The 25,300-nt window shown below is 33.6% G+C and overlaps 1 protein-coding gene across 3 annotated transcripts in view; it reads left to right on the forward strand.

Annotated features, from left to right (window-relative positions):
* The window catches only part of CDK8 (cyclin dependent kinase 8), a 112,834-nt gene that overhangs the window by 44,688 nt on the left and 42,846 nt on the right, over positions 1 to 25,300 (forward strand). For 2 of the 3 annotated variants that reach the window (XM_041766464.1, XM_041766465.1), the window contains exons 2-4: positions 8,813 to 8,888; positions 19,717 to 19,827; positions 24,202 to 24,342. In XM_041766464.1, coding sequence (XP_041622398.1) covers positions 8,813 to 8,888; positions 19,717 to 19,827; positions 24,202 to 24,342 — 328 coding nt within the window. The remainder of the gene's footprint in view (positions 1 to 8,812; positions 8,889 to 19,716; positions 19,828 to 24,201; positions 24,343 to 25,300) is intronic. The other variant, XM_041766466.1, reaches the window with a different exon arrangement.

Raw genomic sequence — 25,300 nt, forward strand, 5'->3', positions numbered from 1 at the left:
GTGCATACACCATGTGTTATTACTTCTCTCTTCCCAGTGATGCGCACTTAGTATACCTCTATTTGCTTCTATAACTATGTCATTTTTTGTAGCTATCTGAAACCCTTCCTGTGGTATACAGTCAGGAGAGGAATTGCTGGTGTAGGAAGTACACATACTTAATATCACTATTCCAGATTGCTTTCTAAAATGTTTGTGCCAGTTTATACTCTTAGTAATAGTACACAAGGGTTACCTTTCCTTTATGTTTTCACCAGTTTAAATGAGAAGCATTAAATAATATTAAATATTAATCTTTAAAAATACTGAAAACAAAAATAGAATGCAAGAATGAGAGGGTAGATATTTATTAACTTATGTAGAAAAACTTTTGTGGCCAGATTTTTCTTTATAAATTCAGGTTTAACACTGTGTTACTAATGATAGAATTAAGACTCTGCATGTGAGAAACCGAGCTGTAATGTAATGACTTCAGATCCCATCCATTTTATTTGTTCAACAGTGAGCATTCATAACATTCTTTTCACTTGCAGAGTGTTGTTGACAGGGTAGAGTGTAGATTGAGGGACAAAAAGACATTTTTACGGTATCTTAATAACATGAATCTTGAATATTTATTGACAGTAATAAGTGGAGTATAATATATGAACATTTAAGAAACATTTGGGTATATTCACATGCCTGATGTAATAGTACTTTTAAGAAAATAAATATTTAGGGCCAAATCGGAATAAATTAGTGGATATGTGAAATAGGAAAGACCAACCATTTGGGAGAAAAATACTATGCATTAATTTCTGGTCTTAGTGTTGCTTATTTCTTCGACCATGACTATTAAGGAGAAGAAAAATGATTATAAGTGACTATGCCAAGATACAGTTCTTGAAGTCAAGATGCAATGACCATAGTAACTTTACTCTTTGTAGAGTAGTGCTCAGAAAAATATGACATTTTGGGAAGATTAAGAAAGATTGTTAAGTAATCTATTTCTAAGCAAAAAGCCAAGTCCCAAATGTGTAGACAGAAACTTTCCTAGGTTTGACATCCCAGGGGCTGCCTGTCCTGTTTATTTTGAGTTTACTATTTCAGGAGTTGCTTAGTAGTTGAGTATGATTGCCCAGGAACCAGAGTGAGCTGAGTTGCACCCAAAAGAAGGTGGCTACAATCTTAGTAATTAGTTTGTTTGCATATTTTAGTGAAATCATGAGCAAATTGTAGCCAGGAATTGGATTCATACAAAAAGTAACTAGGGATACAAAGAGCAGTATTATGGGTATTGTTATTGACATAATAGGTCTCTGTTAACAATTCAGAAATATAAACCAGCATAGAAGATAGAAAAGAGACTGGAGGGGAAAATGAGAGCATGGAGATTTCAGCCTGTCTTTGGTTCTGGCCATTTAGATCTTGTTCCGTGGGTCCTGGATAGAAGCTATCTCTAGAATCATCTTCTAGAGGATTCTTAGGAATCCTCAGTGTGAGATCTCTGGCTGGGATGGTCTTCCAGTAATTTGAGGATGTGTTATATCACTGTAATTGAGAGCTGTGCATTGAAGGAGTTTTACTGCTATTTTAGTTGTCAACAGAATATGGCAAGGTCATTTCCATGGGGGTTCACGTGCAGTTTTCCCCTAACGATGCTGCAAAAATAGCCAGTCACCTAATCTAAGAGCATGTGGAGCTGATTAAGTATCTAGCAAAAGAAGAGAAGATTGAACAGTTCTGGAAAATTATTATGTTAACCTGAATTATTAGAATGGCAGAGAACGGCTTCTCTATTGACATATATATATATTATACACAATTAATTTATAAGGATTCTGTGATTACCCACAGAGCTAGAATGTATTGTGAACTGTGAGGACTTTAACCAACCTGCAAGCCTCCTTGATTTCTACCATCAAGGGTGCTGTGCCTGTTCCTGATTGATAAGGATATTAAAACCTAGAAACAAAAATGAAATTGAAAGTTATTGTATCAGTTTTTCATATAAATATGTTTAATATATATACACACATACATGAATATATTTTATTTGCATTTAATCTATAAAGATTGAACTTCTTTTGGATTTGTCAAATCAATTTAGAGATTGAGTTTTCAGAATAGGAAATACAAAGTTATTTTAAGTGTAAAAGATGCCATCAGTTTTATTATTTTGATTTTGGGACTTAAGTTCACAAAAGATAAAATCAAGAATTTTAAATGATAATAATACATGAACCTTAGGGTATCTAAAGGTAAAAAGTAGTTCTAAGGAATATTTGAAACTCCTATAGCAATAGGAACAGTAATTATTAGGACCTTTAATCTTTTTAAAGTAGATTTTATTAAAAATGATTTAAACTATAGTTATGGCCCAATGATACATATTTAAGAGCATTCTTTCCCGAATTGGAAATGTTAAGATTATTAAAAATACCTAAGATGTCACACTAAAGCAAGTTAGGTTGTTGAGTTCACATCTCTATAGCATTTGGCCGGGTAAACTTGTTGTCTTGCACAATCACTAAGATTCCATGCTGTGTGTAGTCTGGCATCCTCCCAGACGTTTTCCCCACAGTAACCATCAAACTGTAGCATTCAATGATAGTTGCTTATGATCTGCTTCCAAATTATTGCATAATAAAGATAATTACATCTTTAACACATTAGATTTTATGTAATTCACAATTTTAACTACATAACTAAATAGTGATTAGTTCAGTGGTTTCTTTCTTTTTCTTTTTTTTCTCCCCCCTAAAGCATGACTTTTTCCATGAAGGAAGCAGTGCACTGATTTATATTCTGGCTCAAGCTCCTTGATCTGGCTGACTACTCCATAATATTTTCCTGTCATTGCAGCTGACAGTATAATTTTCCAGAACAGACTCTTAAACTCCAAACCACATCTTTTTTTTTTTTTTTTTAAATATATTTTATTATTATTATTTACTTATGATAGTCATACAGAGAGAGAGAGAGAGAGGCAGAGACACAGGCAGAGGGAGAAGCAGGCTCCACGCACCGGGAGCCCGACGTGGGATTCGATCCCGGGTCTCCAGGATCACGCCCTGGGCCAAAGGCAGGCGCCAAACCGCTGCGCCACCCAGGGATCCCCTCCAAACCACATCTATTGACACTGTAATCAATATTCATGATTTCATGTAATCCAGTTAGATTAGAACTTCTAACTTCTGCTATTGAGAAGTCCATAGATATCCTGATTTCTGATCCTTTTTTAAAATTTAGTTTTATTGAGATATAATTTACATATAGCATTGTGTAAGTTGAAGGTGTACAACTTGACTGATAAAATATATACATTGCAATATGATTACCACTGTAATGTAGCTAACACTTCTGTCATGTCACATAATTATCATTTCTTTTTTTGGTGGGGAAAATTAAGATATAGTCTTTTAGTAACTTTGAAGTGTATAATACAGTGTTGTTGTCTATAATCACTGTGCTGTACATTGGGTCTCCAGGACATTTTTGTCTGCTGGTTGCAAGTTTGTACCTTTAAACAAGTCTCTCCACTGAGCTCAGACCCTGGTAACCACCCTGTACTTTGTTTTTATGAGTTTTGGAAATCCACATGTAAGTGATACCATACAGTATTTGTCTTTCTCTGATTTCTCTCACTTAGCTTAATGTCCTCAGGTTCATCCATGTCACAAAATGACAGGATTTCCTTCTGTCATAGCTGAGTAATATTTACTATTTCTAAGTGACCTGTTCCCCTATCTCCACTGGAAGCTTGTAAAATCTACTCATCTCAACTTTTCTGAAATGTCTAAATATTGTGTCTGGATGGCTTATTTTCAGCTGTTTGTGATGGGAACTCATTGGACCCTTTCGGTTTTATAAACCCTGTCATTCAGTTTAGGAAGTTTCCTTGAATTACTTTATAAATTTTCTTTCTTTTTTCTTTCTTTCTGGAACTCTTAATTATTTGTATATTGGATTTCATGGACTGGTTGTCTAATTTTTCTGTTTTTCTTTCATGTTTTTCTTACTTTATTGTTCTATTTTCTAGAATATCTCTTCAATTTTATCTTCCATCCAACCAGTTCTACTTCCAGAGATATCTTCTTCGTTTGCTACTTTTGGAGGATTTTGCTGTGTACATCTAATTTGTTCTCATCTTTCTTCACTGTCAGCTTCTGAGTTAGTTTTCTTGGATCCTCTCAATCAATTAGTGTCTGTCCACTTACTTTGGAGTTTCCAAAATTTTATGCCACTGCCTTTCCATTTTTTATCCATATGAGTTTCTATCTTTAAAACATTTCTTTACCATAGTTTTAGCAGGGTTTTAGGAGGGAAGTGAAATTTCATAACGTATGTTCAATACTCTATTTTACCAAAACACTGCTCATTTTTTTTGACTACTTTACAGCCATTTTATATAATTGACTTACTCCTCCTGATGATTAAAGGCAAGTGTTCATCATGGTTCCATCCTCTTCTCTTCTTTTGGTTTTCTCACATAACACACTTTTCCTCAGCTTTATTTATTATTTTTCTAATGTAATATTTTCTTCTCATATGTTTTCTACTCTCCCTGAAGTGAAGCTATCACATATATTCTATCCCCCTCTATGGAGACAGCTGACCTAGAAGACCCCCTCCCATCTTACTTCTGCCTGTTTCTAAAATCACATCTGTCCTCAGGGCTGTCAGCATGTTTCATGATGTTAAATTGCTACTGCTACTCTCTGCTGTTCCCTGAGTATGTCTCACCTTCCCCATGCTTCTGTATTTTTGTACATGTTGTTCCTACTTTCTGGGATGTCTGCTCTAACTACTGATTTATCTCCCCAGCTCCTCCCTCCTTTCCTGACAAACTTCTGAAGTCTTAAGAATCTCTGCTTATGAAGCCTGTTTCTGAAGCTTGCTTTCATCTTGCTTCAACCCTTCAAGCTATAGTTGTTCATCCTCTCTATTTATAGCACTTAGAACACTATATTGCAATTATTTATTTATACAGTCTACCTTCTTCAACTGGATCATGACTGAAACTAGGGAACAAATCCTTTTCCTCTCCAATGTGCCTTTTTACTAAAAAGTGACTGTGTGGATGGATATATAAGTAAATGTGTATTATAAATCACAGGGCATTATTATATTATGATGGTAATTATATTCAGTGATTTTCAAGAGGAGGTTGCCTTTTCGCTAATCAAACATCTTTTTTATTCTCCCATTTCACCTTTCTTTCTCATCATTTACGTTTATAAAATATAAGACATACAATTGCTTGGGATGAGGGAGAGGACTATGCAGATTAGAATTTTTCAGTTCATTGAGAAGACATTTGCATATAGCAACTTGGCTATTATTAAGTAAGAGAAATTCAGGGTCATTGTTAAGGAAGTAGGTAAATGGGTAAGCCTTTGGTTTAATATTTTTTTCCCCACCACTCTCTTTCTCCTTAGGGCGCTCAGATCTAGGATGCTATCCTCAGATAATACATATAAACAGTCTCTTACGCTCCTGGGTTCACCATCTGATTAAATCAGTAACATGCACGTAAAAGTGTCTAATAGACTTATTCTGACCCTGACTTCATTTTATTTATTTGTTTTTAAAGATTTATTTATTTTGAGAGAGAGAATGTGTGAGAACAGGGGGAGGGGCAGAAGAAGAGGGAGAGGCAATTTCAAGCAAACCTCCCACTGACTGTGGAACCCCACTCAGGGCTCATTCTCATGACCCTAAGATCAGGACCTTAGCTAAAACCAAGAATGAGTTGCTCAGCTGACTGAGCCATGCAGGTGCCCCTCGACTTCATTTTATTTTTGTGTCACCCTCTTTAACTTTTTTTTTTAACTTTTTCAGAAATCATTCAGACTTAGTGAACATTAAGCATAGATTCACTTAATGTAGTTTTAAAATAATGAGTACCCATGGTGCTTTACTAGAAAATATATTGTAAAGCTGGTTGTGGTACAACAAATCTTTTTTCAGAGAAATAATGTTGGTATTGGGATTTTTTTCCACAGCTAAGGATTTGGTGTAAATATGTTGTAGAAACAAAGATAAAGCTATGTGAGTCTTAATAATTTAAGATAATGTAGTATTAAATGAACTTAAATGAATTGGTTTTATATGAGTTATTCAACCAAACCTTCTTTTACTCTGTTCAGATCTTGAACTTTACCACCTTTGCCCTTACTTTTAGTATATGACCTAATTTCCAACATCAGGAAAATAGGAAGTCCATCTAGATGAGAACTCTTCCAAAAAGCATTTCTCCTTCTAGCCCTATCTAATTTTCCTCCAGCATTTCAGTCTTTGCTTTCCTAATTTTTTACGTCTCTCTCTCTCTTGTAGCAGCAGCTCCATTTCTCTGGGTTCTTCCTGTCAATGCTTAGCCTATTCAAGTCTCTTCCATCTTAAAAAAAATAGTAATTCTTTAACCTTGTGTATGATTCCAGCTACTGTTGTACTTTTTCCCCTTCAAATACCTACACCTATTGTCTTAGTTTGCTTTTATGCCCTAGTCATTCCTCAGCCTTCTGCAATAGACTCTGCCACAACATCACTCCCAACTATTTTTGCCTAGTCTACTCTCTGGTGACTTCATCATTGCTAAATTCAGTGAACACTTCTCCGTCCTCACCTTACTAGCCTTCTTTGCACCTTTTGATACTATTTACTATTCTGCCCTTTTTCAAAATCTTTTTTTTTTTTTTTTTTGACGGTCCTCCTTTTTGGTGTCACTTTGCTCTCATGGCTTTGATTGCCGTGTATATGCTAATTATAGTAAATCCGTGTCTTCAGCTTTTTCTTGAGCTTTACACGTGTTTATTCAGCTTGCCATCCTCATTTAGGTGTCTCATATGTATTGCAGACTTAACCTATACAAAACAGACTTTTGTGTTCTTGTTCCCTCAGATCGTTTCTTCTTGCTGCTTTTTATTTCAGGTAGTAATATTGCCGTTAACCGGTTGCTGGGGCAGAAATCATTTTCTTTGACTCCTTCTTCTGCCCAATATCCAGTCACCAAGTGCTCTTGGTTCTAACATATATTGTTCCAGTCTGTCTGCCCTGTGGGACAACCACCATTCTACAGCTACCGCCATCATCTCTCAACCTGAGTAATTTTAATGCTGCTTACTTTTAACTGGCTTCTCTGCCTCTGCCTTTAACTGGCTACTCCCCTTAAGCATTCAAAAGGCAACCAAAGATACTTTTTTTCAAACGAAATATAACTAATATTTTCTTTTTAAAGAAATCTTTAATGGAGTGCTTCCTGTTATTCTTGGAGTAAAAAAGACTTTTATGTTCTGATTCCTAATTAACGTCGTCAGCCACATGCCTCATTGTTTTCTGTGTCTCTTCTCCCTCAAATGATTTCTCTCACCTCATTTGTTTTCACATTGTGTTTCCCCCTAAACTCATCTCTCTCTCTCTCTCTCTCTCTCTCTCTCACTCTCTCTCTCACACACACACACACACACACACACACCAGCAGTTCTTGAATCTGATCTGGGAACCGCTAGTTACCCCACAATCTTTCAGAAGGTCCATAAAGTTGATACTTTTCATAGTAGTGCTATGATATTACAGTTGACCCTTGAATAGTGTGGGGGCTGGGGGAGTATTGACAGCCCACTACTATGACTACAGTCTAAAATTCACATATAACTTTTACTTCCCGAGAACTTAACTACTAATAGCCTTACAGATAACATAAACAGTAGATTAATACATATTTTGTATGTCACATGAGTTATATACTGTATTCTTATAATAAAGTAAGCTTGAAAAATATTAGAATCATAAAATACATTTATAATACTGAATTGTATTTATCAAAAAAAAAATCTACGTATTAAGTGGACCATGCAATTCAAACCCATGTTGTTCAAGGGTCAGTGGTATTTCCTTTTCTCATTGTCTCATGAATGTACAGTGGGTTTTTTCCCAAAGATATCATAACGTGATGAGGTCATTGCTCTGGTGGCTAATAGATACATGCTTTTGCATTCTATGTTTTTAAAAGTTCTCATTTAAAAGATATAATAGGGTAAATAGTGATAGATACAACAAATAAAAACTCTTGAAGGTGTTCAGTAATATCTAAAAGAGTAAAGGGATCCTGAATCAAAAAAGTTTGAGGGATCCCTGGGTGGCGCAGTGGTTTGGCGCCTGCCTTTGGCCCAGGGCACGATCCTGGAGACCCGGGATCGAATCCCACATCAGGCTCCCGGTGCATGGAGCCTGCTTCTCCCTCCGCCTGTGTCTCTGCCTCTCTCTCTCTCTCTGTGACTATCATAAATAAATAAAAAATTAAAAAAAAAAAAAAACACATGTTGAGCGACTCTCATCAAAGGTATTTGGGGGATATGAGGACTATAACATGTTTGAAATTATAACCATTTTGTACTATAGTAATGCATTTCTTTCTTTCTTTTTTTTTTTTTTTTTGACCCACCAATATCTGAATGGATTTTAGAAACTAAGCTCTGTGTGTGTGTGTTTGTGTGTGTGTATTTGTGTTCAGTGCATAGTGTATAATACACACATGAGCATATGTAGAAAGGAAATGTGTACATGTTAGAGCAGAAAGAACCTATTTCTGAATCTTTGACTTCCCAAACCATGGAGCCTTGAACAATTCTTTTTATTACTTTGAATCTAACTTTCTTCATCAAATAGTGGAATTGAACTAGATTATCTAAAAACGTTTTTCCTTAAATAAATACTTTCCCCATATGATTACATATGAAAAACATCCGAAATGTATTAAATGTTACTTATGTATTAAAAATGCACATAAATTTAGTTTTGTCTGTATATTAAAATAACTTTGTTTTTACAGGAAAGATGATAAAGACTATGCTTTAAAACAAATAGAAGGAACTGGGATCTCTATGTCGGCATGTAGAGAAATAGCAGTAAGTGAAGTTCTTTTTATAATCATTATTATCAATTGACTTACGAGTGTCAACTGTGTAAGTCTCTGAATTGTATTTGTCACATATACACATTAATTGAAAGTTGCTAAATATTTTTCATATTGACTATGGAAAAATATATTTGTTTCCTAAGAGAAGTAAAGGTGGTATATAGTTCTATCAAAAGATCTATAAATCATTTATTTGGGAGTAAGTCAATCTTAGTTGTTTATATAAATGTATATTTTGCCAATAAATGTCACTGAATATGAAGGGTCCAGTTATTATTTCATTAGGTGCAATAAAAGTAAATTTGTATGAATCTATATGTAGTTCATTAAAATTAATATTTCTATTTTAATAAGATGAGATTATGTCATACTTAAAATGAGATTGTATTATTTGATTTTCATTGTATTTGTTTGTTCATTTGAATATGTAAAAATACGTGCTGTTTTCTTTTGGAAACAGCTTTCCATGTGGTAGCTGTGGAATTTCATTTTGATTCCAAAGGAAAATATTCATGTTAATGCATTACTAAATAATTATTCACACATTTAAACAGAGTATTGCTTCCATGAGATATTACTTCAGTTTTTACTGTTGTAACACTATGGATCCAAATTTATCTTTTCTGGTTATAATCAAAATATTCTAGAATATATATTATAATCTTTGCTTTTGTGGCTTTTAGCCCTTGTATCTATCCACAGATCATAGGCTTTTTTGATTGAATTAATTAATATATTAATTTGAATAATTTTACCTGTTTAACAGAATCTGTGCTGTTGGGTTTTCACTTAGTAGCCATTTGTTGTGTGTCATATTGATGGGAAGTAGAGTAGGTAAAAGTAAGAAAAACAGAACAAGTGAGGATCCCTGGCCTTAAATATTTACACACCGATGAGGAAAAAAAACACTAATCAATTTTTTAATAATAATATACCGATCACAGTGATAAAAGTGTGTGAGAATAAGAATGTGATCTACATCTAAGCAAGAGAATCAAAGAAGGTTGCATGTTTTGGAAGATACATAAGAATTACTTACATGAGGGCAGAGTAGAGGTGAGGTGGAGAGCGTTCTTTCTTAACCAAAGGTATGCCATGTTGGAAATTGTATTTCATGTAATTGATAGATTTTTATTGCTCTTGAATCTAGAGGAAGGATATCTGTACCTTTTCAGTTCTTCAACATCTACAGTTCTACATATTCTAGTTACTTTTAAAGAATTAAAATCCATCACACCGTGGTTAGTGATATTAGATGTCCTGTTAGAGATCACCTTTGGAGGGGTCAGGGAGTGACAGAAAGGGGAAACAAGGGAACTTGCAGGATTCTAGTAATGTTCTGTTTCTTGATTTTGTTCTGGGTCTGGTTATATAGGCTTATTGTGTGAGAACTCACTGAGCTGTGCACTTACGGTGTGTGTGCTTATCTCTGTTTATTAAATTTCAACAAAATATTTTAAAAACTAACAACTCTTCATTTTAGGAACAGACATTCATGTATATGTTGATAACTGTAAATGCAATTAAGCACAGAAAGAAATATGAAAACTTATTTTTAATGTGTTTGATTATAGCTCTTCTAACCTAAAAGGGGCAGAAATTTTTATTTTTAATGAAATTTACTAATTTTTCCTTTTTATGACTATTAATTTCTGTGTCTGGCTGAAGAAATCTTTACTTATTGATTGTGAAGAAATTTTCTCATGTTTTCTTCTAATAGCTGGGTAATTTTGGTTTTACTTTTTAGTTTATGTTATACTTAATTCAGTTTTGTTTGTATGGGTGTAATGTTAGGTTAGAGCTTCTCCCCCACTTCACCCTATGTAAGTGTACAATTGTGGGATCATTTTTTAAAAAAGATTCTTCCTCATTGAATTTGTTTGGCACCTTTGTAAAAACTTAAATGACTATGTAAGTATGGACTATTGTTGGTCTCTATTCTGTTCCATCTCTTTGTCCATCTTTACGCCAGTCTGCGGTCACTCCAGCTTTACAGCAAGATTTGAAGGCCATCAGCCTTATACTTCTATTTCAGGATTGTTTGGGCTATTTTAGGTCCTTTGCATTATCATAGAAATTTTTGAATCAGCTAGTCAATTTTTACTTCTAAAATATGCCTACTGGGATTATAGTTTGGATCAGTTCAGGGAAAATTGATATCTTAATAATTTTGAAGCATCCAAACCATGAATCTAAAAAGATATACTTTCTATTTCTAAAGATTTTCTTTAATTTTTCTCAACAATGTTTTGTAGTTTTTAGTTGTAGAGATTTTGCATACCTTCTGTTAAATTCATGTCTAGGGACTTCATGCGTTCTGGCGCTATTGTAAATGGGATTATTTAAAAAATTTTATTTCCTATTTGTTTGCTTCTATATTTAGAAATAGAACCTTAAAAAAGGAAACAATTTTTAAAATATTACACATTTCATATATGTTGTATGTCTAAATTCACTGGTAGATTTAGGTGATAATATGCAGATTTTCTACATAAAAAATTATGTCATGTGATTTGGAATAGTTTACTGTTTTCCACTTCTTAATTTTTATTTCTTATTGCACTGGCTGGGCCTTCATATAATGTTGAAGGGTAGGAGTGCCTGGGTGGCTCAGTCGGTTAAGCGTCTGCCTTCAGCTCAGGTCATGATCCCAGGGTTCTAGGATCAAGTCCTTGCTCATTGGGGATCCTGCTTCTTCTCCCCTTCTTCTTCTTCTTCTCCCTCTGCCTGCCTCTCCCCTTGGTTATATGCATGTGTTCTCTTTCTTTCTCTCTCTCTCTCTCTCTCTCTCTTTCTCTCTCATCTTAAAATCTTAAAAATCTTAAAAAAAAAATGTTGAAGATAATGACGATGAAGGTCTTTGACTTGTTCCCAGTCATGGGGAAAGTGTTTTCAGTGTTTAACTATTAGGTAAAATGCCAGCTCTACGTTTTTTTATAGATGGCATCAGTCAGACTAAGGAGGTTCCTTCTAGTTTTTTCATAAGTGGTATCAGATTTTATTGGATGCTTTTTTCTGTGTGTACTGAAATGATCCTATAGTTCTCTTTTATTCTGTTACATTGATAGGCTACATTGATTTTTAATGTTTATCCAATTTTGCATTCTCAAAATAATCCCTACTTGGTTATATATTGTTAGATTTGATTTACTAGTGTGTTATTAAGGGGTTTTAAGTATGAGTTTGAAGGATGTTGGTCTATAATTATCTTTACTGTAATATCTTTGTCTTTGGTATCAAGATTATGCTGCCCTCATGAAACACACTAGGCATTCCCAATTGTCAGAATGTAGGCATCCCCTGACAATTTCTGTAAGAATAGTAGTTTTTCTTCCTTAAATGTTTGATAGAATTCACCAACCAATATTATTTACTTAATAGATAAAGAGCTCTTCAGATTTTATATTTCATCCTGTGTTTGATATATTGTATTTTTTATGGAATTTGTCTATTTCGTTTAAGTTGTTGAATTTATTAGCACAAAATTGTTCATAATATTTCATTAATCTTTTCACATCTGTAACTTCTGTAATGATGTCCTATTTATTGCAGGTTTGTGTTTTCTGTCTCTATCATTGATCTCTGCTCTTAAATCTTTATTATTATTTTTTTCCTTCTATTCTTGGCTTACGGTTCTTTTTTATCTTCTTAAGGTAGAACTTTAGGTCATTGATTTTAAATTATTCGTTTCTTTTTTTTTTTTTTTAAAGATTTTATTTATTTATTCATGAGAGATGGGGGGGAGGGGCAGAGACACAGGCAGAGGGAGAAGCAGGCTCCATACAGGGAGCCTGACGTGGGACTGTATCCCGGGGTCTCCAGGATCAGGCCCTGGGCTGAAGGTGGCACTAAACCACTGAGTCATCCGGGCTGCCCTATATTATTCTTTTCAATAAACAATTAAACTATAAATTTCCCTCCAAGCTGTATTCTACTTTCATTCTGAAGTTTTATTACATTGTATTTTCATTATCATTTAGTACAGAATATTTTCAGTTTTGTGATTTTTTTTTCTTTTATTCCTAGATTGTTTAGAAATATATTGTTTAATTTTTAGGGCCGCCTGGGTGGCTTGGTTAAATGTCCAACTCTTGATTTCAGCTCAAGTCATGATTTCAGGGTTGTGAGATCAAGCCCTGTGCCAGGCTCCTTGCTCACTGTGGAGTCTGCTTGTCCTTCTTCCTCTGCCCTTCTAGTTTGTGCATTGTCTCTCACTCTCTTTCTCAGATAAATACATTAATTAAATATAATTTATTTTTAAACATGAAGTAGAATAGAAAAACCTAGAAATGAGCCCACAATATTATATGGTTAGTTAATCTTTGTCAGAGAAGGAATGGATATGTAATGGGAAAAAGTCTCTTCAGCAAATGATGTTGGGTAAACTGGACCATGTTCTTTCACTATACACAAAATAAACTCAAAATGGATTGAAGACCTAGATGTGAGATCTGAAACCATAAAATTCCTTAAAGAGGGCACAGGCACTAATTTCTCTAACATTGGCTAAAGCATCATTTTTCTCTGTCTCTTGAGGCAAGAGATATAAAAGCCAAAGTAATCTATTGGGACTACATCAAAATAAAAAGTTTCTGCACAGTGAAGGAAGCAATCAACAATACTAAAAGGCAACCTACTTAATGGGAAAAGATATTTGCAAATCATATATCTGATAAAGATTAATATATCAAAAATATATAAAGAACTGATACAACACCCAAAAAACAAATAACCCAATTAAAAGTTGGGCAGAAGACCTGAACAATCATTTCTCCAAAGAAGACATCCAGATGGCCAACAGACACACAAAAAAGATTGCCCAACATCACTCATGATCAGGGAAATGCAAATCAAAACTACAGTGAGATATACCACCTTATACCTGTCAGGATGGCTAAAATCAACAACACAGGAAACAACTGTTGGTGAGAATGTGGAGAAAAAACTGTTGGTGGGAATACAAACTGGTGCAGCCATTGTAGAAAACAGTATGGTGGTTCCTCAAAAAGTTAAAAATAGAACTACCCTACCATCTAGTAATCACACTATTGCCCCAAAATGCAAAAACATTTATTCAAAGGGATGCTTGCATTCCTCTGTTTATTGCAATGTCATTTACAATATCCAAATTATGTAAGCAGCCCAAGTGTCCATCAATAGATTAATGGATAGAGAAGACGTGGAATGTGTATTGGTGTGAGAGAGGAATACAGTCATTAAAAAAAAATGGAATCTTGCTGTTTGCACCAACATGGATGGAGCGAGAGAGTATAATGCTAAGTGAAGTAAGTCAGGCAGAGAAGGACAAGTACCATATGATTTCACTCATGTGGAATTTAAGAAACAAAACAAATAAGCAAAGGGGAAAAAGAGAGAGCCAAACGAAGAAACAGACTCTTAACTATAGAGAACAAACTGATGGTTACCAGAGGGGAGGTAGATTGGAGATGGGGAAAATAGGTTATGGGGATTAGAGTACACTTACCTTGATGAACACCGAGTAATGTATAGAATTGTTGAATCACTATATTGTACACCTGAAACTAATATAACACTGTATGTTAACTATACTGGAATTATAATAAAATACTTAATAAAAACATTTTTTTAAACATGTGAGTCTTGAAATAATTTATTGTCATTGATTGCTATTTCCATGTGGTCAGAGAAAAGAGATCCTATATTTTAGAGATATATACTGAAATATTTACAGGTGAAATCATATCAGTCTAGGATTTATTTAAAAATAATCCAGGGGTGAGATGGGAGGAGTGGGTATGAATGTTGAATAAATGAGATAGACTGAGAGTGGATGTTGATACATGGGGGAGGGTCTGTTTTACTATTCTATTTTATTTACTTTTGAAAATTTTCTATAATAAAAAATTAAAAAGAAAAAAGGATATGCCATCTATTTTGGCATATCTTATCAGTCTTCTCTCCCTTCCATTTATTAAATCTACCTCTGAGAAGGAAGAAAAGATATTTCCCCACCACTCATTTCCTTTTTTCTCTTACAGTCCGCCCCAGTTTATTTTCTTTCATAGCACTTATAGAAAATTATAAGGTGTTTCTTTTTGTTAGTTTGTTTTCTCTTTTCACTAGACTGTAACTCATTTCTTCACCAGGCATGACAAAGTCTTTGCTCAGTAAATCCTTGTAAAATAGAAGGAAGAAAGAACTCTTGAGCATTTCTTCTAAAGTTAAAGAGCATTGCATATCTTCATCCTCATTGTATTGTAAGTGGTTCGTTTGGTATTTCCACAATCTTTTGTGAGCTACAATCCCTTTAGCATAGTGCTTTTCAAACTGCTTTGGTGGACTGTCAGTATTCTAAGAGGCAGCCTTGTAGTTGGGGTAAGGGTAAGGGAGCAGAGAGATAAAGCTCCAGGCTTTACTTTTAAGGCTCACGTCTACTCTAATTTAGGCACCTCAGCGTTTGTTTTCAGTTTTGTTTTTATCGACTTGTAAAAATTTGATTGAAGAAAGTTTCCACAGCTTTAACAAAATAATTGAAATAATTTAAGAATAATATGCTGTATACTTTTGTGGTAATTTCAACTTAGCTATCATCATACCATGGCATAAATTCAGAATATTATTTTTGTCATGTTGTAAAATTTTAATACTAGAAATCAGTGTCATTTAGAGGATATCAGAGGTTTTCTTTCTTATTTTCTCACTTGCTCTAAGTGATATTTATTGACTAGATACAGTTTTATTTATTTTTTAAAAGATTTTATTTTTTTGAGAGAGACAGAGTAAGAGAGAGCACAAGTGGGAGGAGAGGGAGAGGGAGAAGCAAACTCCCCATTGAGCAGGGAGCCCAATGCTGGGCTCAATCACAGAACCACGGGCTCATGACCTGAATGAAGGCAGATGTCCAACCAGCTGAGCCCTCCAGGGGGCCCCCCCAGATACAGTTTTATTTTATTTATTTTTTAAAGATTTTATTTATTTATGAGAGAGAGAGAGAGAGAGAGAGAGAGAGAGAGAGAGAGAGAGAGAGAGAGAGGGAGGGAGGCAGAGACAGGCAGAGACACAGGCTGAGGGAGAAGCAGGCTCCATGCAGGAAGCCCAGTGTGGGACTCCATCTCGGGTCTCCAGGATCAGGCCCTGGGCTGAAGGCGGTGCTATCTGCCTTCAGATACAGTTTTAAATGTTATTATGTTATTTTTTATTTATTTGTACTTTAAGAGTTCAGATTAAATGTTGTAATATTATATGGTACAATTAGAATGAGTTAAGTTTATGATGAATGATGTATTAAGACATTTGTATTTTTAGCAGTGATCTTAATACAGGAAATTATAAGATTTTATTCCCAGTAGAATTAGAAGAATTTAGGTGGTTTCTGTGTTGGAAACCATTGCTTAAATTAATTTAAACCTGGGATGCCTGGAAGGCTCAGTGGTTGAGTGTCTGCCTTAGGCTCTGTCTGCCTTGAGTGGTGATTCCAGGGTTCTGGGATCGAGTACCACATAGGGCTCCCTGCAGGGAGCCTGCTTTTCCCTCTGCCTTGTGTCTCTGCCTCTCTCTGTGTGTCTCTCATGAATAAATAAATAAAATCTTTAAAAATTTTTAATTCAAACCTTTTCTTTAAATTATTTTTTAACATAATATCTTCAAAAAGGAAAAAAAAAACCCACATCCCCCCAAAACCTTAGAAGGGTCCTAGGTAAATGTTAGCTACTCTCAATAAAAATCAGTTACCACTACTGCAGTCACCGCATTAGGATTGTGTGCTTACTTGAATTTGTCTCCTACTAGAGGACTTCAGCAAGTCTTACTTAACACATTTTATATCCCAGGACCTAGTACTTCTACCACAGTGACTGGCATGCAGGAGAAGGCATTTGGTTAATGTTAGCCCTGCTAAATGTAGCCCAGCTCCCTGGTTTTTTGGAAGTGCTTCAATAGAAATATTTACTTGGACCTGATTCCCCACCGAGACTCAGTTCCATCTTTGACCCCACGGTGACCCATCTCCTGATAAATCTCCCTTAAAAAAATACCCAGCATAGTGTGTTTTACTTACTCAATAATAGTAGTTACTTACTGTATTGGTTTACCAAGGCTGCTGTAACAAAATACTATGGACTGAGTGGCTTAAACAACAGAAACTTCCTTTCTCAGGGATGGAACCTATAAGTCCAAGATCAGAGAATCTGCAGTTGATTTCCTCTGTGGCTTCTCCTGGGTTTGCAGACAACCACCCTCTTGTGGCCTCTTTAGTGGTCATCTATGTACAAGCTGCCCTGGTATCTCTCTGTGTGTCCCAACCTCCTCCTCATTATAAGGTCACCATTCAAATTAGATTAGGGCCACCCTAATGACCTTGTTTTAACTTAATTGCCTCTATAAAGGCCTTATCTTCAAAAACAGTCACATTTGGAGGTACTGGGGGTTAGGGCTTCAACGTAGGGATTTGGAGAGAACATAAATCAGTCTATAACACTATTACTTACTATGATAATGATTATCTCTTACTGTTGGTATATTACTAAATCATTATCCTCAGAGATTTGTTGTCTGACTCATCAGATGGATGTTTTAAAAATAGATGTGGGTTAGTTTTTTTAAGAAATAGATTTTTTTTAAAAGAAGTGGATTGTTCTTATGAGGAAAGCAGTGATCTTAGTCTACAGATCAGAAGCCAAAGGGTGTGTTGTATGATGCCTTTTAATTTGTATATTTTGTTTATTCACAAATTAATTATTCACCAAATACTTAATGTGTGCCTGCCAGGTGCCCAGGCAGGGTGCTAGAAGGTAGCAGTGCCATTGTGAGCAAAACATGGTGCCTGCTATTGTCCATTTTGCAACCTAGTACATACTTAAAATATCTGTGCCTCTGGAAAGAAACGAGAAATAGTTCCCCAGGTATTATGTCTTGGAAAGTGTTGGTACTAGACCTTAGAGCACTGACTTTGTATTTTAAAAGTCAGTTAATTTTAAAAGCATTAAAATTCTGATTTGAACCACTGTCTAGGACTATGATCATAAGCAAATTATTTAATCTCCTCAAACCACTATTTCCTCATTTATAAAATAGAAGTAATATAAATATTTCATAGGGCAGTTCATGATTAAGTGAGATAATGCACGCCATATGCTTAGTCCCATACTTGGCCCTTAGGAAGAACTTAATAAAATAGTTGCTGCTGGGCTTTTTGTTCTGTTTTGTTTTGTTTATTCAACACAGGAGCTAAGCCTCATCTTGGAGGTGAAATTGAAGAGGCATCTAAGAATAGCTTTATATGTAGGTTTCTAATAATTGGAAAGAACTTTTGCCAGAGCTTTGGAGTTTGTTATAATTTCTACCCTGCCAGTTTCCAGAAAGGATTTGAAATAGTGCCTGGAAGTGTGTTCCAATCATGAGGTAATGGAGAAAAACACTGACCCAGAAGTAAGATGAACTTAGCACTAGGTTTAGCTCTGGAGCCAGCTGGATGATCCTAGGTGATCCTGGAGTCTAGACTTTCTCTATCAGATTCTTTGCCTTGTTTGTTTATGAGGAAATGGTTAATCTTAGATACTGGCCTTTAGGTTTCTGAGGTTTTGTGTATAATCTCTAAAATCTCGTAAGTTTGAAATTCTAAAAGCAGAAATATATAACTTGAATTTAATCTTGCTCCTGAATAATTATTACTTTCCAGAGAATAATTGTTAATAATATAAATGACTTAATAGGTAGTCCATTCATAGTCTTTCCTTGGCTAAATTCATTTCAGTGTCCTTGCCATATTGTTGTGTTTTTTTTTAAGATTTTATTTATTTATTCATGAGAGACACAGAGAGAGAAGCAGAGACACAGGCAGAGGGAGAAGCAGGCTTCATGCAGGGAGCCGGATGTGGGACTTGATCGCGGGACTCCGGGATCACGCCCTGGGCCAAAGGCAGGCACCAAACTGCTGAGCCATCCAGGGATCCCCTGCTATATTGTTAACATTGCATTTATATTCTTGTTTTGATAGCAGTGTTCTTATAAAAGGTACTGAAGTCGTAAGTTCTAAGACCTTGACTTTCTCACATGGCTGTCATGTATTTGGAACACATTTGGAAGGCACTATATGTAAGTCAGTTTTAACTGATAAAGACATAATATCTCAGAGGCCTCATGAGAAATTTTTTTTTTACTTTTACTAATGTTTCTTTCTTTTTTTTTTTATTCAGTGGGGTTGGAATACTTTTTAACTGATAGATTATTAGGGCCACTTTGGTTAGTAAATGGAATAAAATAAGGAGATAAAAGATTTTAAATAGAAGATTGTCCTTTTAGGAAATGAGAAAACTTAAAAAAAAAAAAAAGGAAATGAGAAAACTTAAACCCTAAAATGTGTTCTACTTAGGTGCTTCTGTCTGTAACTTCTTTATTTTTTTATTAAAAGTTTGCAAAATTTTAATGAAATGTAAAATTTAAGTGCCTGAAAAAAATATCTCACAGAATTACAGATCTAAATTCTCATCTGATATTTGGTATTGACAAAGGTTATATTTTCTGAGGTTACAGTTAGTTTTTTAAAAGCTATTGAATTGTACACTTAATATCGTTAAAATGGTGCTTTTGATGTATATTTTATCACAAAAAACCAACTAAACAATAACAAAATAGATTTACTCACTTATATCTTTCAGAGTTTGCCTACATTTGTTACTGAAGCACCTATATGGACACTTTCAAAACAGTTTGGGTGCATATTAGATTTTTAGGATATTACCATTAGGTTTGTATTGCCTGTGAATTATAAATGGTGTGGTTTATTTAACATTATTTTCATGGCAAAGATTTTTTAATGGATCTTCCTTGTTTTGCAGTTACTTCGAGAGCTTAAGCATCCAAATGTCATCTCTCTTCAAAAGGTATTTCTGTCTCATGCTGATAGGAAAGTATGGCTTCTGTTTGACTACGCTGAACATGACCTCTGGGTAAGGTGAATTACTGGTAGACATTGAGCCATTGGTTTCAGTCGGGGATTAAGAGTGACTAAAAACAATTTTAGGAGTTTATCTTACTGTGAGATTTATATTTTTAAAATAAAAGTACCTCATAGAATGTGGTTAATGAATTACCAAGGCTAGGGCATTTTGCCTTGTATTATTACATTTTGATCGTATCAGTTTGAACTTTGTAACATACTACAGAAAATAGTAGAATATGAAGAGTATAAACAATTCAGTATTGTTTCCTAGCTATAGATTGTTGATAAAATTTTAAAAAGTAACTGTTATAGCTGTTTTGTTAGAGAATTTCAAAGTAGCATGTTTCTTTTTACTTCTATAAAGGAATATAAAATGAGAAAATAATATCCTTGTGTAGGAAGACAAATATATTTAGAAGACTAGACTGAGGTCTAATGGTTCTGTTACTTGTCATCTGATATTAAGCAAGTTTCTTAATAGCTCTGAAGTTGTAGTTCTCCTATCCCCATCTGTAAAATGTGATACTTTTCCTGCTTTTTAATGAGATTTTTCTGAAAAGCAACTTGTATTTGAAAAACTTTATTGTAAGTGTACTATACAAATGTAGCATACTATTAATCATTTATTGGATATTATTTACACTTAATACTCCATATTCTAATGTATTTCTTATTTCCATCAGAAATTCAATATTGTACTTACTTGAATTGAGCATATTCTTGTATAGGAAGAATTATTTTTGGAAGAGAGTCCCCTATTAAATCCTTGATTCTCAAAGTCAAGTAATTACAGCCTAGTAGATTAGTTTTATTAGATTACCTAATATAATGACAAAAATAATGTTACACTGATAAAAATTATTATAAACTGAGAATTTATTTTGGCTAGATAGCTGAATTATAGACAGTTAACAGTGCTTTGCATTTGCTCAGTGGATTGTTTTTAAAATTTGTATTTACATAAGTTTTGGGTAACTATAAAATTTACTCCTTTATTAAATGTAACAGTTATATTCTTTGAAAGTCTGAAATACCATCTTGGGAGTTTATGATATATATAATGAAAATCTATAGCAGGATAGCCAAAATAATTTTGAAATATATTCACAAAACTTATATCCTGATTAGTCTTATATAAAGAATATGTTAATACAGACTATAGTTTAGAAAATGAAACAAGTAAAAACCAGTATTACATTGAATTAATTAATTAGCAAGTACTTCACTTCTGTGAACTATATTTTTTTCTAGTATTTAATAAGTAATTTAATAAGATCTTGAAGTATTTCATTATGTTTTATTTACTAGTCTATATTTATATTTGTTGTGTATTTATTGAGATAAATAAAAAAGAAAACATATGTACAGATCTTCCTTGGCTTACATGGGGTTGCATTGTAATAAACTCATCACAAATTGAAAATATAATTAAGTCAGAAATACATGTAATACACCTAACCTATTGAACATCATAGGGTAGCCTAGCCTACCTTAAATGTGCTGAGAACATTTAAATCAACCTCCAGTTGGACAAAATCATCTAATACAAAGCTTGTTATATAATAAAGTGTTAGAATATCTCATGTAAGTTATTGAATACACTACTGAAAATGAAAAACAGATTGGTTGTATGAGTATGGAATGGTTGAAAATGTGTTGGTTGTTTATCCTTACTGGGTGCAGTAGCTGCTGCTGTCCAGCATCACGAGCAAGTATTGTACTGTGTCACCAGCCTGGGCAAAGATCAAATTTCAAAATTCAAAGTATGGTTTCTGCTGAAATCTTATTGCTTTTACTCCATAATAAAGTAAAAAAATCACAAGTTGAACCATTATAAATCAAAACCATTGATACTGATATGCAAGGGATTATAATATTCTGGCTCAATTTCAGATATCTTCAAAATAATTTACATTTTTCATTCAGCTATAGTTTGTAAATAGAAATATAAAATTTGAAATAAAACTAGTATAAAGTCCAGTAAAACTGCTCAGAAGTAAGTTCATCTTCTAAAAACAGTCAAATAGTTTTAAACTCACTAATGTCCAAAATTAGCCTCATTTACGGAATTTTAACTTCAGATTTCAGAGATTGAAACTTATATGGGTTTCATATACTTTCAGGTTTACAAGAAGTATTTTCACTCTGTAGATGCCTGTTTTCCACAAGTAAATGCAATTTGATTCAAATTGTTTTTATAAGTTATTTGGAAATAATTTTTAGAACTGAAAATAGACATCAAATTTTCTGTTTTATGAAACTTCTGTCCAAGGTCAATGCTGGTTGTAAATATTTTTGTTACTGTTGTTAGCTTCTGTTCTAAAATAAATCTAATCAAATTGAATTGGGATTCTGTTGATAAAAATTTTTAAATTAGGGTGCCAATATTGATACAACCCAAACTTATGAGAAATTTTCTAGGCTGGTTGATAAACATGATTTGTATTAAAACATGATTTGTAATAGTTGAACATAAGAGATAGTACTATATTCAGTATAATTCCTAGCAGGCTCATATGTGATATCTAATTTTCCATGTAGGTATATAATATTTATGCTTTTACAAATTATGCTACATGCATTGTTGCCAGATACAAACACATAGTCCTCATTGGCTTTATTGTCATCTTATTAATACTCGTTTGAGTCAAGTAAGTACTTTTAATGTTCATTTTAATAAAAATCATTCAGTTTATTGAAAAACCTCCTTTATCCATTTTACTTTCTTATTTTAATTGGAATATTGAAATGAATTAACTGGGGTAAGGCGGCAGAGGGTAACAAAACAGTTCTAGTAAAAGGAGTCCTTTTAAAAAAAATCACTAAAGTGCTGGTGAAATTTCATGGTGAGCACATCACATATTTGTTAAATAGCCCTGGAATAAAAATGAGGGTAAGAGATTTCTTACCCAGTGTAGTTTTTGTAGTTATAAAATATTAGTATAAAACAGTATTTTGTTAAATCCTAATGAAAATGTTAACTGAAGAAATGCATATGGCATTATTTATTGTACCTCCCCTACATATTATTTTATTCTGGCAGATTTTAATTTTAAAAATTAATTTTAAAAAGCTGTTTTTATTAAGCTCTGAGAATCACTGGTTCTTATTAAGGTAAACAGACTTTACTGTCATACCATTTCTTAGGATAGGTGACAGAACATTCTAGATTATTGAGTTGTAGTTCTGTTTTGTTTGACTGCTTTTAAACACTTTGGAAAAATAACTGAGAAGAAAATTAAAATAGTGTAATGCTGTACTAAAGTATAGATTAATCATACTGCATGCATGCTGAATAATACATTTTACCTTCCCACCAGGTAGTCTTTGCTGTATATTTTTTCTTTGGAAAGTAAAAGTTCTTCACTCATTATTAGTTATTCCTTATCCATGTTCTACTTTCTATTTCAAAAGAAAGTAGGAAGTGGAAATGTTGACCTCTAATATAAAATATGTCACTCTTTTAATTATGTTTATCAATTTCAAGAATATGTTTTCACTCAGAAATACTGCTCAAGAGTCTGTTCATGTTCACATAAGATGCCACATATATACCTCTGTGTTACAGCAGAGTTGACTTCAGCTGACTTTAGGTGTTCTTACAGTAAAAGTGCTTTAATTAAAATGAAGAAACCTGTCAAGAGAGTTTGAAACATTGGATCTGATTTCTGTTGAGGTATATTTATTTATAAAGTGATTTTTCTGTTTATAAAGTGGTATTGTAAAAAAAAAAAAAAAATAAAAAAAATAAAGTGGTATTGTGTTTACCAGATGTCCACTGATACTATCCCTAGAAAGCTCTTAGTGGATAGTACAAGGCTGTTTTTTTCTCATCTGATTCATATTTCTAATATTTTCACTGTGAACTGGTCATTTACATGTTATTCTTTAGGTTTCTATGTATTTTATTGAAATAATTTTCCTTTTTGCTTTTGTTTGTAACCCTTGTATTATAAATAGTTACTATATCTATGCTGGATCAGCCAACCGAAGTATATCTTGAAATTTGTTCTATTCTTTTTCTTTTCATTTAATCACTACAGATAAAAAAGATAATATTCTTGAAAATTTTCACCAGGTAAACAGTCAAATTCTGAAAGAAATTTTTAATTATACTTTCAAAATAAAATCACATTATTCTCTACTTCTCTGTTGCAGTCATTTATTCTCTGAGACATGATCATATGCTTAGGAAATGAAATTTTAGCTCCAGTTATTAGGAAATTGTAAATTTGTGTTATCCAGCAGAATGTGAAATTATATTTTCAACATCTTTGGGAATCCCTGAGTGTTTCTTTTTCTGTCAGGAAATTATTATACTTCAAATTATCTTTCCCTCTTTTCTCTTTTAAGCTTCTGGTGATATTTCTCTTTCTTTCAGCATATAATCAAGTTTCACAGAGCTTCTAAAGCAAACAAGAAGCCAGTTCAGTTACCTCGGGGAATGGTGAAGTCACTATTATATCAGATCCTAGATGGGATTCACTACCTGCATGCTAACTGGGTGTTGCACAGGGATTTGGTAAGTTGATATGTAGCTTGGTCTAAGCAAGAAAGATGCATTTATAGTTGGATGATTTTCTAGTTGTCTCTAGATATTAGTGCTGCATAGAACTGCAAACCTTAGAGTGAGAGTGCTGTAGTCTCATAACATAGTATAGCCTTGTGCTTTTTTATATGATGCATACTTGGACATACACTGACTAGTGTTCACTGACAAGGTGAAAGGGCACATTGATTTCCCTAAGCTTTTGTTTACTTTTAAGTCTACAAATAAAGTATTGACTTGCTTTACATTGATGATTGCATGGTAGGCAAACACTAGAAATTGATATATTTATGAATAACTTGAAAATGAAACTTTTGGAGCCTGCTGCATACTAAGTTACATATATTAGAAGAGGAGATGCTAATTCAATCTGGTTATTTTTTAATCCTCACTATATTAGTACATTTATTAATCATAATTGAGTACATTATTCAGAAGCCTTGCCATATTAAGGTCCATTAAATTTTTGAGAATTTAGAAACTTCAGAAATTGGCTTTCTGATTTTTTGTTTTACATGGCAGAATAATTTATGCCTTTTTAAAAACCTATCTAGCATTAAGTTGTGCATTGTTCATTTATCTTCATGGATGTAAGTTAATTAAAATATCAAATTCCCCTATTGAATGTAAGTACATTGCCCTTTTGTTTTTTTTTTCATTGTAGAGATGGTAAAGTATATGGTAAAGAGATGGTAAAGATGGTATAGTAAAGTTTATAACAATACCTTCATTCTGAACAACTATAGACACAATGCTGGAAATGATGATTTGGTCTCTAATCATATGTGTTACATAGGAAAAACCTGTAGACTTTGAGGCAGCGCTGATCTGCCCCTTGCACATATTCTTTCCAAGCTGCTGTATATTTAATACCTTCAAATCAGATGTTCCAGTTTCATAGTTTCTCGTTCTTTCATCTGCCTCCAATAAA

Source organism: Vulpes lagopus, chromosome 8, assembly GCF_018345385.1.
Source record: "Vulpes lagopus strain Blue_001 chromosome 8, ASM1834538v1, whole genome shotgun sequence".
NCBI lineage: Eukaryota > Metazoa > Chordata > Mammalia > Carnivora > Canidae > Vulpes > Vulpes lagopus.